The 13,199-nt window shown below is 36.3% G+C and overlaps 1 protein-coding gene across 1 annotated transcript; it reads left to right on the top strand.

Annotated features, from left to right (window-relative positions):
- Positions 1–1,626: 1,626 nt before the first annotated feature.
- LOC308424276 (selection and upkeep of intraepithelial T-cells protein 8-like) lies at positions 1,627–10,240 on the top strand (the record flags this gene model as incomplete). The annotated part of the gene is given in 8 exon segments (XM_080921220.1): positions 1,627–1,702; positions 2,895–3,242; positions 4,577–4,855; positions 6,551–6,616; positions 7,240–7,350; positions 9,990–10,101; positions 10,103–10,209; positions 10,212–10,240. Coding segments are annotated over 8 exon segments (1,128 nt in total).
- Positions 10,241–13,199: the final 2,959 nt, after the last annotated feature.

Consider the following 13,199-nt stretch of genomic DNA (forward strand, 5'->3'; position numbering starts at 1 on the left):
ATTAAATATTATGTCAATTTAGCAGCATACTAAGCTAGATTTTTGTAGCATGTAGTTTCTACTACCCCACTTTAAGTTCTGGGCAAACCACACTACTAGCCATTGTCCAGGAGCCATCCCAGATCCATGGATGAAACACATGCACACACACACACACACACACACACACACACACACACACACACACACACACACACATACACACACACACACATACACATGCACACACTAACTTATTTATTAAAAAAGTATTTATTTATTTATTTATTTATTTATTTATTTATTTATTTATTTGAGACAGGACCTCTGCCAAAGTGATGTTGTAGTTTAAATTTATATATTACTTAAAATTATATAAAATACTACACATTTAAAAAAATTGAACAACTTTATTTTTAAAAACAAATATAAATGTACAGATTTTAAAAGCATTTTTGCATAAAAGTATATGAATACATTAATCCCACTGTAGGGCATTTTATTTAAGATCCCTCCCTTTGAGTCCTGAAATACTCTCACCTCCCAGGCTCCCAGGAGAAATTTCCTACTTCCTACACCTTGAGGTTGCCTGTTTCCCTCTGCCTTTCCCTGTCCCCTTTCCCACCCAGGACCCTCCCTCTCTTCCTTTTCCCTCCTGTGACTGCTTTCTTCTCCTTCCCAAGTGGGACTGCAGCATCCTCACTTGGGCCCTTTGGCTTTTTAACCTTTTTAAGTTCTGTGGACTGTATCTTGGGTATTCTGCACATTTTTGGGTTAATATCTACTTACTAGTGAGTACATACCATGCATGTCCTTTTGGGTCTGAGTTACTTCACTCAGGATGATATTTTCATTTGCCTGCAAAATTCAGGATGTACTCTTTCTTAATAGTGAGTAGTATTTCATTGTGTAAATGAACCACATTTTCTGTATCAATTCTTCTATTTGGAGACATCCGAGTTGTTTCCGGCTTCTGGCTATCACAAACATTAACTTATTTCAGGCACATCTAAACCTCACATGGCTAATGTGCCCTTACCTTCACTCCCAATACAACACCTTTGATTCTGCCCTCAGCTTAGTTGTATTCCTAACCTCCTGTCTGCTACCCCAGGCCCAGATGGAGAAGTGGCCAATGGCCACTCCATTTGAGATTTCACATGGGTGGTGTCTCTGTTTCCCTCTGAAGCATGGAGAATCTTTTTTTCCTCTTGTTTCTTCTAGCTTACTTATTGGAACCTGGAAGTCCTGCTTTTTCTGTCTATCTATTAGCATCTTTATTTATTTATTAAGAACCAATTGAGAAACAGGAGCTTCAGTGTTCACACATTGACTCCCGATCAAAGCATCAGATGTCTCCTATAGATTTGTGTAGGGTCGATAGCCTGTATATCCATACTTGAGTCATAAAACATGATGAAATAGAAGACTTTGAGGCAGTGGGATAAAGGTACTGAGAAGACCTCTCCTGATCAGAATGATGTATGAAGACCGAGACATTCTATCAAACACTGGTAAGCCTTACTATTTAAATGTAAATATAATAAGCTTGACCATTTTTATAGCTATGAAGAACATATGTCTATATAGACAATGTATACCTTATATCTCATTGCTTATGACCTTTTACTGGGGTCATTTCCAGATATGATGAAGCCTGAGTTCTCTTACTTTTCTGGATTTTGTGTATTTTTTCTTTTACTTCAAATGACAATGTCTTCAGGTAAGAAGTTTCTTTGTTTTCATTTACCTTTTCTCTTTAAAGCTTTAAAAATTATTTTTGGCCATTTCATACACATACATAGTAAATTTAAGTTGTGTTCAATTTCATTACCCGTTTATACTACCTTTCTTTCTTGCTAAAGCCCTTCTTCCAAGCAAGTTCCACTCTTACACTACTAAAAATAATAATATTTTCTACCCCAGAAACCATTGAGCTCCAACAGATCCTCTGGCATGTGTGGGGGCTCTTGACATCCTTCCTGACCATGATGAAATATTGATAGATTTGATAATGTGCAGTGACTGTTTCTATGACCACAGTTGCCATGGATGCATGAGTTCAATATGTTATATCCAGAGGATTTTTTCCTGCACATTTTAACATCTCCTCTCATTACTCCTTTTGCCTCTTCTGCTTTGATGATTTTAGAGCCTTGAAGAGAATGAATAATACAGATGTCCAATTTGGAGTAGAGCAGACCTCTATCAGAGCATCCTGGCCAGTCATGGGTTTTTGCATTAGGAAACACACTGTGTAACAAGCAGCTTCTTTGATGAAGGCAGAGTTTAACACTAATCTTAGAGAAAAACTTGACGATAACTTGTTTACTTTTTTCTACTTAATTTTTGCTGTGTATGGAATCTAAGATTCACTCCTGGTGACTCCTTCTGCATGTAGGGAGCAGAAAGTCATCAATCCATTGTTATAACAAGTAAAACCGTGGAAATCAGAAAGTCATTGCACCTCCATAAAAGTGAGATTACTAGGAGACCAGGAACTAAAGCAAACCTCCCATTTTAAAGTGTTTCTTTGAGAAATTCTATCACAGCTTCCAGCAACTGACTATGTCTAAGGCCTCAATATCCTGTAGAATTTCAAAATAGTTGCTCTGGCAGAATCTTTTCCCATATGATTGTTTTTAAAGTAGAGAAACAAATTATTGGTGCTTTCTGCTCTACAATTGTCCACAGTATATCTCTAAGGCACAACAAAGTAGTATTGTGTTTTCAAGAAAATAAAATATTGATGAACTGCAGGGGGTATAGTCAGAGCTGAATATTTGAATTAGCTGGGTGCAATAGGCAGGGAGTTTTTTTTATTATGTTTTTTTTTTTTTTTTTTTTAAATAAAGTGTAGAGGCAGTGGAGGTCTTGGCTTCAAACTTATTTTGGTATTCTTTGTTCTTCCACAGAAAAACTGAGGGTAATTACTTCCCAAAAACATGTGTTAGCGAGAGTAGGAGGCCAGGCTGAGCTCAGCTGTCAGATGACCCCACCACACAGTTTGGGGTATATGGAGGTGCGCTGGTTCAGGAGTGGCCATTCCCAACCTGTTTACCTATACAGAGGTGGCCATAGCATGATTGGAGAAGCTGCTCCTGAATATGCAAAGCGTATGGAGTTTGTGAAGGAGGGCATTGGAGAAGGCAAAGTGGCTCTCCGAATTCATAATATCAGCATTTTGGATGATGGACATTACCAATGTTCATTTAATGATAGTGGCTTCATTGATGTGGCCAGCATGAGCCTCAGTGTGACAGGTAAGTTGCTTGTGGAGCACAGTAAACAGCGCCATTGTTCACAATAAACTGAAATACCTGCGAATTGCTGATTTTTATTTTCTTTTTTTCATATTTAAAATTTTTAAGTGCTAAAGTTTTACTTTTCATCTAAAATAAGTAATATATATATATATATATATATATATATATATATATATATATATATATTTATCTTTAGTACCAGTTACATTGAGCCACCCATATAAGGTGATCACTCTCATCTGCCAGCTCCAGTGATCGTTTAGTTTGAAATTTTCTTTTAGTTTTTGAGATTGTATGAAAATTACATAATTTGCTTCATTAGTTTGTTCCCTCCAAATCCTCCTATATGTCTCTTTTTGGTCACATGCTAAAAGTGATATACTTGTATATAAGAGGATTCTTCATACTGGTTCCCAAAATATACACCAGTTTCAGTCCTACCAGTGACAGACCAGGTACCATTTCCCACTCCCTTCAGCATTTGGTGTTTGGTTTTTCTTAATCTTTGTCATTTACATGAGTAAGATCAAATCTCAAAGCTGCTTTGATTTGCATTTTCTAAATTTCCAAGGATGATAAACATTTTCTTTTTTAAAGATTTTACCTACAATTATTTCTTTTCTTTTGAGAACTTCTGTTTAGGTCCTGAACTCACTGTTTTGCAAGGGTCCTTACTTCTTTCCTTCATTCCTTCCTTCCTTACTTCTTTCCTTCCTTCCTTCATTCCTTTCATTTGTGATTTATTTATTTATTTATTGTTTACATTAATCAGCTGTCAGATATATTTTTGACAAAGATTCTTTCTCTTCACCTAGTTGATTGTTTCTTTAGCTGTGCAGAAACTTTTTAGTATCATAAATTTCTATTTATCAGTCATTAACCTTAGTTCCTGGGGAAAATGGTGTAATAATGATGAAGTGTTTTCTAAACCTCTTTCATGAAGCATACTCCTCTATTTTCTTCTAGTAGTTCCTGGTTTCATGTTTATGTCTTGAATCTACTTGAAATTACTTTTTGTACAAAGTGATAAATTCTAGTTTAATTTAATTCTGTATGTGAGCATCCAGTTTGCACAGATCCATTTGTTGAAAGCTGCTTTAGAAATTATTAAAGTATTAAAGTAATGAATAAAAATCATGTAGCCCACTCAAATATACACTATGTAGTGGATAGACAAGAAGTGCCAATTCGCGACTCTAACTTGTAAGTCAAATATTGTATTAATTCACCAAAGTTCTGAGATTATAAAACAAACTATTGTTTTTTGCCCTTGAAATTGTGAATTTAGCTTCAACACAATATTCTGATTGTATTTTTCTTATTTTCTTCAGCTGTTGGATTGGAGACAGAGATCCATGTTCGAGCTCCTAATGCTGATGGAATCATGGTGGAATGTAATTCAGGAGGGTGGTTCCCAAAGCCCCAGATGGAGTGGAGAGATAGTAATGGGGAAACACTTCAGCACTTATCAAAATCATATTCACAGGATGAAGCCAGATTTTTCCACATGAACTTGACTCTTCTCACAAACAGGTCACAGGGCAGCATCATTTGCTTTATTGTCAACCCCTTAACAGGTGAAGAGAAGCAAACAAAAATCATCCTAGCAAGTGAGTACCATCATCAGGTTTGCCACCTGATCTGGAAACAAAGACAAAATTAAGGAGGCAATTAACATTAAAAGGCCTATTATATTATGGAGTTGCCCTTGGGTTTTAGTAAGACAAGTATTGCCATGGTAAGATGAGAGTATCAGAAGGCAAGTAGACAGTGACAATCTATTGTAAAAACACATTGATTGGCATTGAGAGTTATTTCAGTAGTCACAATATTCTTGTGTAAGTTTAAGAAGATACATATTTTGGTAACTAAAAATGTTGATATGTTTATCTAGTTTTATTAATGTTATTATGTTTTATTTATGTTGTTTTATTTTATCTATGCTTTTATCTATGTTATAAATGTACATCTAGGAAATGGATATATAATCAATATCATGTTTTAAATTTTTATTTCATGTAATTGTCTCTCTCTGTGTATATATGTTTGTGCTCACACACATGTAAGCATACATGATGGTGCATGTGTAAAGGTAAGAGGACAACTTTCTTGAGTTAGCTTTTTTCTCCCACATTGGGTTTCAGAGTTTAAATTTGGGTCCTCGAGCTTTTGAGGCAAGCAGTTTTACTTACTGCACCCTTAATGAGTTTTCTACTTTTGCCTATTTGTTTAGTTTTGACTTTGAGGAAAAAAGCTCACTATGTAGCCCTGGCTGGTTTGTAACTTGTATAACTTACTAGACTGGTCGTGATTGTACTCAGATCTTTATGTCACTGCTCCTAGAGTGTTGGGATGAAAGGTGTGACATTATATCTGTTGCTAACCCATATAATTTTTTTATTGTTCTGTTGTGTGTGTGTGTGTGTGTTATTTTACATTATGAATAATAAAGGAGTTTAAGCAAAAAGCTCTTATCATTCTCATGTAATATTAAGTAATATTTTTACATTTGTGGGAGGTGCTGAATGATAGTTGACAGAAGCAGGAAAATCAGTTGTAAGTAACGTGCAACCAAAGCGCAAACTGCTTACACTTGTTTGTTGTTTGGAGGTGTAATGTGTGAATGCCAAAGACAAATCAGACAGATCTTGTATATAGTGTGTATAAAAATTATATTTGTATAACAAGAATCTCTTAAGGATGATTCTAGGAGAATGATGCGAACACAGGGTAAATGTACCTAAGATTTCACTTCCCATGCATGGAATGAATTTTTTTTTATATCAAGAGCAAAGGGTCTCTCTCTCCACTTAGAAGATTAGAAAAAAAACAGAAAAATAAATATTTCCCTGTCTATGTGTGAATATGTAGAGAAATTTTCTGGGATCACAGCAAAATTTATGAATTAAAGTTATGTATAAAGACACATGCCTGTAAATTCTCAGGTAAGGATGATGGAGAGTTTAAGGACAGTCTGTGGTATAAAGTGAAACCCTGCTGAGAACAAAAAAAAAAGAGATACACAGAGACATAGACAGAAACAGAGATAGATATTCTACAAATTCTGCAGATTAGAGATTTCCAGATAAGTTTTTTATTGATATGTAGTAAAATATATCTTATAATGATTACAAGGTGGCAAAAATGAATCAGACATATGGACCTTGTATAATGAACACACCATAAACATCAGATTCCAGGATTTTAAGGAGAAGAAGGGTATTTAGGATCAAAGATTTCTCAAACCATTGATGCTGTTTATAGTGTTCATACTGGTTTTTAAGACATTCTGTCCTTTCTTTTAGATGAACTTTTTAATCAAGACCGTATTCGGATGAAAATTTTATTTTCCACTCCATATATAATGCTCGGTATATATCTTCTATGCATCATTTGCTTTTGCAGATCAGGTAATTATATGATGAAGGTAGAGTGATTAAGGTATCTTTAAGAAATTTGGTTCCAAGTCATGTGTATTAGGCAAAGGAACATGACATTGATCTTCCAATGTGATGCTTATCAAAAGCAGACTTATGAGATTGTTTTTTTATCTTAGAAATGTTGAATTTCACATTGATAACATTGAGATTCCCAAGGCGTGGGTGTCCTTAGGGATTGTGTCTATTGGCATGCTTTATGATGTTTTTGTTCCCATAGTCACTTCTCTAGTTCTAAAGGAGTATATACAATGAAGTAACAAAATGAATGAAAACTTAAATTTTGAAAACTAAAGGAATAATTTCCCCTTTCAGAAGTAGTTCAGCACAAAATGGAATAGACTCAACCTGAGCTGCTTCAAATATATATTTCCCACTACTGCAACTTTATTTCATTCTGTCTTGCCACTAATTACAAACCAAGCTTTCAGATGGATCTTTGCTGAACAGACCAAGAGGACGTGAGATGGTGACTCCTGCCTTTCAGTGAGTTGCCTGTAGACTACTGTAGTACAATCATGTGTTCCTCATTGTATATTTTCCCTTCTCTCTTCTAGGGCATAAATCTGGATGTTTTTGTGTGTTGATCTCCTGGCCTGTTCAAATATTGCTTTTCTTATGTTGTACTGGAGTACTCTTTGCTACATATTTACCTCACCGGCTCAGAGGTAAATGGAATTTGTAGTAATGGGATATCCCTTAGTTGATCTCATATTACTAAAAATGTATTTTCTGGAGAATTAGCTATGTGAGACTGTCATCACTACCAGGAGAACCCGTGCTTTTGATGATATTTCCCAAGACCATTTTCTGGCATTAAAATTGCAAATGTCAAGGACTAGAGCTACTCTGAGTGATTCCACAAGGGTTCCAACTATGCTAGACATCAGAGCTTCTTGCTCTTTCTGCCACAAAAATATAATCAGAAACAAAAATATAATCAGAAAATATGATCAAGTCCAGTGAATCACTTTTAAGTATTTAAGTATTGATGTCACTTAATTGACTGTCAGTATGAATTCATGACACCAAGTCAAATTTTAGTGTCTATATGGGGCTCAGTATACATGCTTGATATTAACTTTTCCCAGTGCTAATGAATATCCTGAACAAATACTGCCGTTCAGGAGATTTATGTAACTTTGGAATCTTTCTATGGGTACATTTCTAATAAGATGTAGCTATTATGTAAAAGTGAATTAATAATTGATATCATGATGCTAATTGCTTTTGATGCTTTGGCAGGTCTCCATTACTTAGAGACTTTTAGGGAAATTCATGTAGAGAAGAGTTATCACCAATCAAAGCAAAGAAAAATTTTATTATTTTATTTTATTCCATTTCATTTTATTATTTTTGGCAAGATTTCCCAAGCAGAAGTGAGAAATTTAAAGTTAAAAGGTTCCAGCAAGGTTTTCTTTATTTCTTTATTTCCCATTATCTTGCTAGATAGTTTCTGAAAAAGAATATGTATAGACAGGTATGTCAAACATCTCCACTGAAAATTACACATTCCAACACAGGAATTTATAAAACTAGGAGAGAAAATGAAACTCTGCTCATTATTTGCAATTAAAATAAATATTATTTTTATTCTAAATATAGACACACAAATCCAAGGTAAGAATTAACCAAACCAAACCAGACCAGACCAAACCAAACCAAACCAAACCAAACCAAACCAAACCAAATCAAACCCCAAACTTCTCCAAACATCTGCATTTAACTAACTGCTTCTCACTCCTAAATATTCTGAAGAAAAAAAGTGAGAAGTATAAAACTAGGACAAAGATCATCTCAGCTTCTAAATTATTTCTGATTATCAATGATTTTTTGAGTTTTGTGAATACACAGGGATTACAGAAATTACTTTGGAAATAATAACTGTAAATCAGTCTGGATTATATGTTGAGTAGTGTATTACTCTGTAAGTAACTACCAATATAATAATTTGTACATCATTATCAATGGAAAAAGTAGCACTTGCTCTTGATTTGTGTGTTTCATATGTATTAACTTTGACCACACACACACACACACACACACACACACACACACACACACACACACACAATCACACAGATTACAAAGAACTTTCTTGTCCTCCCATTTCAGTAGTTGTCCTCACTCAGGTTTGTTTTTGAAAAGCTTTTTGTTTCCAGTAGTTTCCCCTAGTTTTGCTTCTTTTGTCTGTCTTTGCTATTGTGCTCAAGAAATCATTGTGGAGGCAAATGCCAACCTTTACATGTTTGACCTATTGAACTGATATTTTTGGTATGAGATGTAATTCAGAGGTTTGACATTTTCCTTTACACATAGACATCTAGTTTTCCCAGGACTATTCATTGACAAGAGTGTCCTGTTTTCATTGCGTAGATATGATGTCCTTGTCAACTTCAATTGATTACAAATACATGGGTGTGTTTCTAGGCTCTACTCTGTTCCATCCATTGTTATGTCAGCACCACATTGTTTTTATTATTGTATCATTGTGATGGAGTTTGGGAGTTGGAGATTTAGTCCAGATGTACAGAGGTAGCCTAGGAAGCATAAGACTCTAGCTAGGTTCAGTCCTTAGCACTAAAAACAAAGTTCTGTAGTTCGAAGAATAATGACCTCAAATTTGATTTTTATGTATAAGATCTTTTGGCCTACTTGGGAATAACTTTGTGGTACCATATGTACATCAGAACTGTATATTTTCTTTCTTTCTTTATTAAATATAAATGTTTTTTTCTTTAGAGTGTCATACATGACTAATATAATTATATCATTTTCACATTTTTCTCTCCCACTCCAAATTCTCTTATGGCCCTTCAACCTTTTAAATTTATGTACTATTATTCATTAATAATTACTGGTTCTTAATATATATGTTTATATATAATACATAAATATAATATGCTGAATTTACTAATGTTGCCTATATGTATCTGTGCTTAGGGCTAAACATTTGGTATTTGATAAACTTATCTCAGTAGAAGACTGATTTCTTTCTCTAATTTTCTCTAATTTTGCCCAACAATAACCTGTATCTCTTAATCTAGGGGTAGAGACTTGTGATAATTCTGCCACCCATGTTGGTATGTCAGCTGTTGTTTTCTCAGCTCCTGCTTAAGATGTCATATTTTTGTGGCTTTCTCAGTGTCTCAACTTCCTAACTGCTGACAATATATGTGGGTATCACAGTACTCAGCGCTAATTAAAGACATTTGGCAGCATGCAATGGAATACTAAATGTTATTTTAAAAAGTTGAACCTGTAGTAAACAATCTTCCTGGTTTCTTAATTTTGTCACTGTCTTTAGTCTCTCTTTCAGATCCGCAGTTTCCTTTGTACAACAGCTGGATATCTGAATTGCTATATGTGATAGTTTTTCTGATAATATGTTTTGTCTTACCAATCATGGTCTTACTTTCAAAAACTCTCACACACAAGTCTGATCAAAGACAAGAACAAGAATGACATCATGGACAGCCAAACAGGACTGAGAAAAGCCCATGAAGTCCCAACCCTATATAGAAAACAAGAAGAAAAAGCTGGGGCCAGGAGATGTAAATTTCCACAGGGAAGAGCTGCCAACTGATTGTCCAGTGTCAAAACATCAGCCCTGAAAACATACATAGAAGTCACATTATGCAAGTTGAACAAGTTGTATTTGGGAATATATATTATTATATTTAATATATATATACATTATATCCATGTATATTTATATGCCTGCATTCAATAAAATTACTGAAAAGAAGCCAGGAAGGGTTGTATTATTAGAAAGGGTCGTATTGGGAGGCTTGAAGGGAAGAAAGTGAAAAGAAAAATGTAATTAAACTATAATCTCAAATGTTAACAAATTTTTACTAAAGAAAAAAATGAGAAAGGTCATGACTGAGATTCCCTACTGGTATAGATTTAATTTACATCTTTTTAAAAATATTTAATTATTTTACTTATTCACTTTACATCCCACTGCTCATTGTCACTCCCAGTCACCCTTTCCCACAATGCTTCCCCCATACCTTATTCTCCTTTGAGCTTGTCCTCCCCCACCCCAATATGATATCCATTCACACTAGAACTTCAAGTCTCTTCAGGGCTAGGTGCTTCCTCTCCCACTGATGCCAAACATGGCTGCCCAGTTAGAAGACCTTATCCTATGAACAAGCAACAGCTTTTGGAATACCCTTACCCCAGTTGTTCAGAACTCATATGAAGACCAAACTACACATCCCCTACATATGTGCAGGAAGACCTAGGTCTAGCTTGTATATGTTCTTTGGTTGGTAGTTCAGATTCTGATAGCCCCAAGGATCCAGGTTAGTTCGCTTTGTTGCTTTTCCTGTGGAGTTCCTGTCTTAGCCAGGGTTTCTATTCCTGCACAAACATCATGGCTAAGAAGCAAGTTGGGAAGGAAAGGGTTTATTCAACTTACACTTCCATATTGCTGTTCATCACCAGAGGAAGTCAGGACTGGAACTCAAGCAGGTCAGGAAGCAGGAGCTGATGCAGAGGCCATGGAGGGATGTCATTTATTGGCTTTCTTCCTCTGGCTTGCTCAGCCTGCTTTCCTAAAGAACTCAGGTCTACCAGCCCAGGATGGCACCACCCACAATGGGTTGGACCCTCCCACCTTGATCACTAGAGAAAATGCCTTACAGCTGGATTTCATGGAGGCATTTCTCCAACTGAGGCTCCTTTCTCTGTGATAACTCCAGCTTGTGTGAAGTTGGCACAAAACCAGCCAGTACAGGTCCTATCCCCTTCAGGGCTCTAATTCTTCCTCCTCTTCTTCTGTGAGAGTCTCCAAATTCCATCCACTGCTTGATGAGGGTATCTATATCTGTTAGAGTCAGCTTCTGGGTGGAGCTTCTTAGAGAATATCTTGCTCCTGTCTGTAAATGTAACAGAGTATCATTAATAGTGTTAGGAATTGGAACTTGCCAATTGGGTGGGTCTAAATTTGGGTCAATTATTGGTTGGCCATTCCCTCAGTCTCTACTTCATCCCCCATGCCTGAAATTATTTTTGGTGGGGAGATAATAAATTTTATTAATTTATTTATTTAATCATTGTATTTGTTTACATTTTAAATGTTATCTCCTTCCCAGCCTCCCCTCCATGAACCCTCCACTTCTTCCCCTTCCCCCTAGCCTCTAAGAGGGTATTCCCCCCCCACTCACCCACTCTCACTTCATCCCATTATCTCCCCTTCTCTGGGACATCAAGCCTTCACAGGACCAAGTGCCTTCACTCCCACTAATGCCATATAAGGCAGTCCTCTACTACTAATATAGCTGGAGCCACAGACCCATCCATGTATATTTGGTTGGTGGTTTAGCATTAGGGAGCTTGAAGGGTCCAGTTAATTGATACTGTTATTTTTCCTATGCAATTGCAATCCCCTTCAGCTACTCCAGCCCTTCCTCTAGCTCTTCCATTGGGGTTCTCAGGCTCACTTCAATGGTTGACTATATTTGCATCTATCTTACTCAGTTTCTGGTGGAACCTCTCAGGGCACAGCAATACCAGGCTTCCATTTGTCATCACATCTTGGCATTAGAAATAGTCTTGGTGTTCAATATCTGCAGATGAAATAGGTCACATGATGGGAAAGTATTTGAATGGCCTTTTTTTCAGTCTATGCTCCATTTTTGCCCTCATATTTCCTTTAAATAGGAACAATTCTGGGATTAATTATTTTAGATAGGTGGGTGGACCCATCCCTCCATTTGGGGCCATGCCTATTTCTTGGAGGTAGTGTCTTAAGGTTCTATCTCCTTGCTGTTGGGCATTTCCACTAAAACCATCCTCATTGGGTCCTGGGAGTCTTTCACATCCATGATGTCCGGGACTAATTAAAAAATGGGGTGCAATGCTAAACAAAGAATTCTCAACTGAGGAATCTTGAATGACCGAGAAAAAGCTAAAGAAATGCCCAGCTTCCTTAGTCTTAGGGAAATGAAAATCAAAGCAATCCTGAGATTCCACCTTTTAACAATCAGAATGGCTAAGATTAAAAACTCAGGTGACAGCAGATGCTGGTGAGGATGTGGAGAAAGAGAAATACTCTCCAGTTTCTGGTACAACCACTTTGGAAATCTATCTAGTAGTGTCTCAGAGAATTGGAAATAACTCTGCCTGAAGATCTAGTTATACTACTCCTGGGCATATACGCAAAAGATGCTTCAAAATATAACAAGGACATGTGCTCCACTATGTTCATAGTGGCCTTATTTATAATATATACCCATGTTTCTTATAGACAGAATATATTTTGGGTTGAAAGACTTGTGGATGGGTTGGTGTCTCTTTCACTTCACTGGGGTTCCTTCCTAGATACTGGAAGACTCTTCAGGTTCCATATCCTCAAATTAGTGAGTTACAGGTCACTCCACTGGTTCCTGCATGCCTCCCTTATTTCGAATATCTGTCCTGAAGATGCCTGCCACCTCACTCCTGTCAGTTGCAGATTTCTTTTCATTTTCATGGCCATCTCCACACCTGATCCTGCCACCTCCAT

This window comes from Micromys minutus, assembly GCF_963924665.1.
Source record: "Micromys minutus genome assembly, chromosome: 9".
NCBI classification, from domain to species: Eukaryota; Metazoa; Chordata; class Mammalia; order Rodentia; family Muridae; genus Micromys; species Micromys minutus.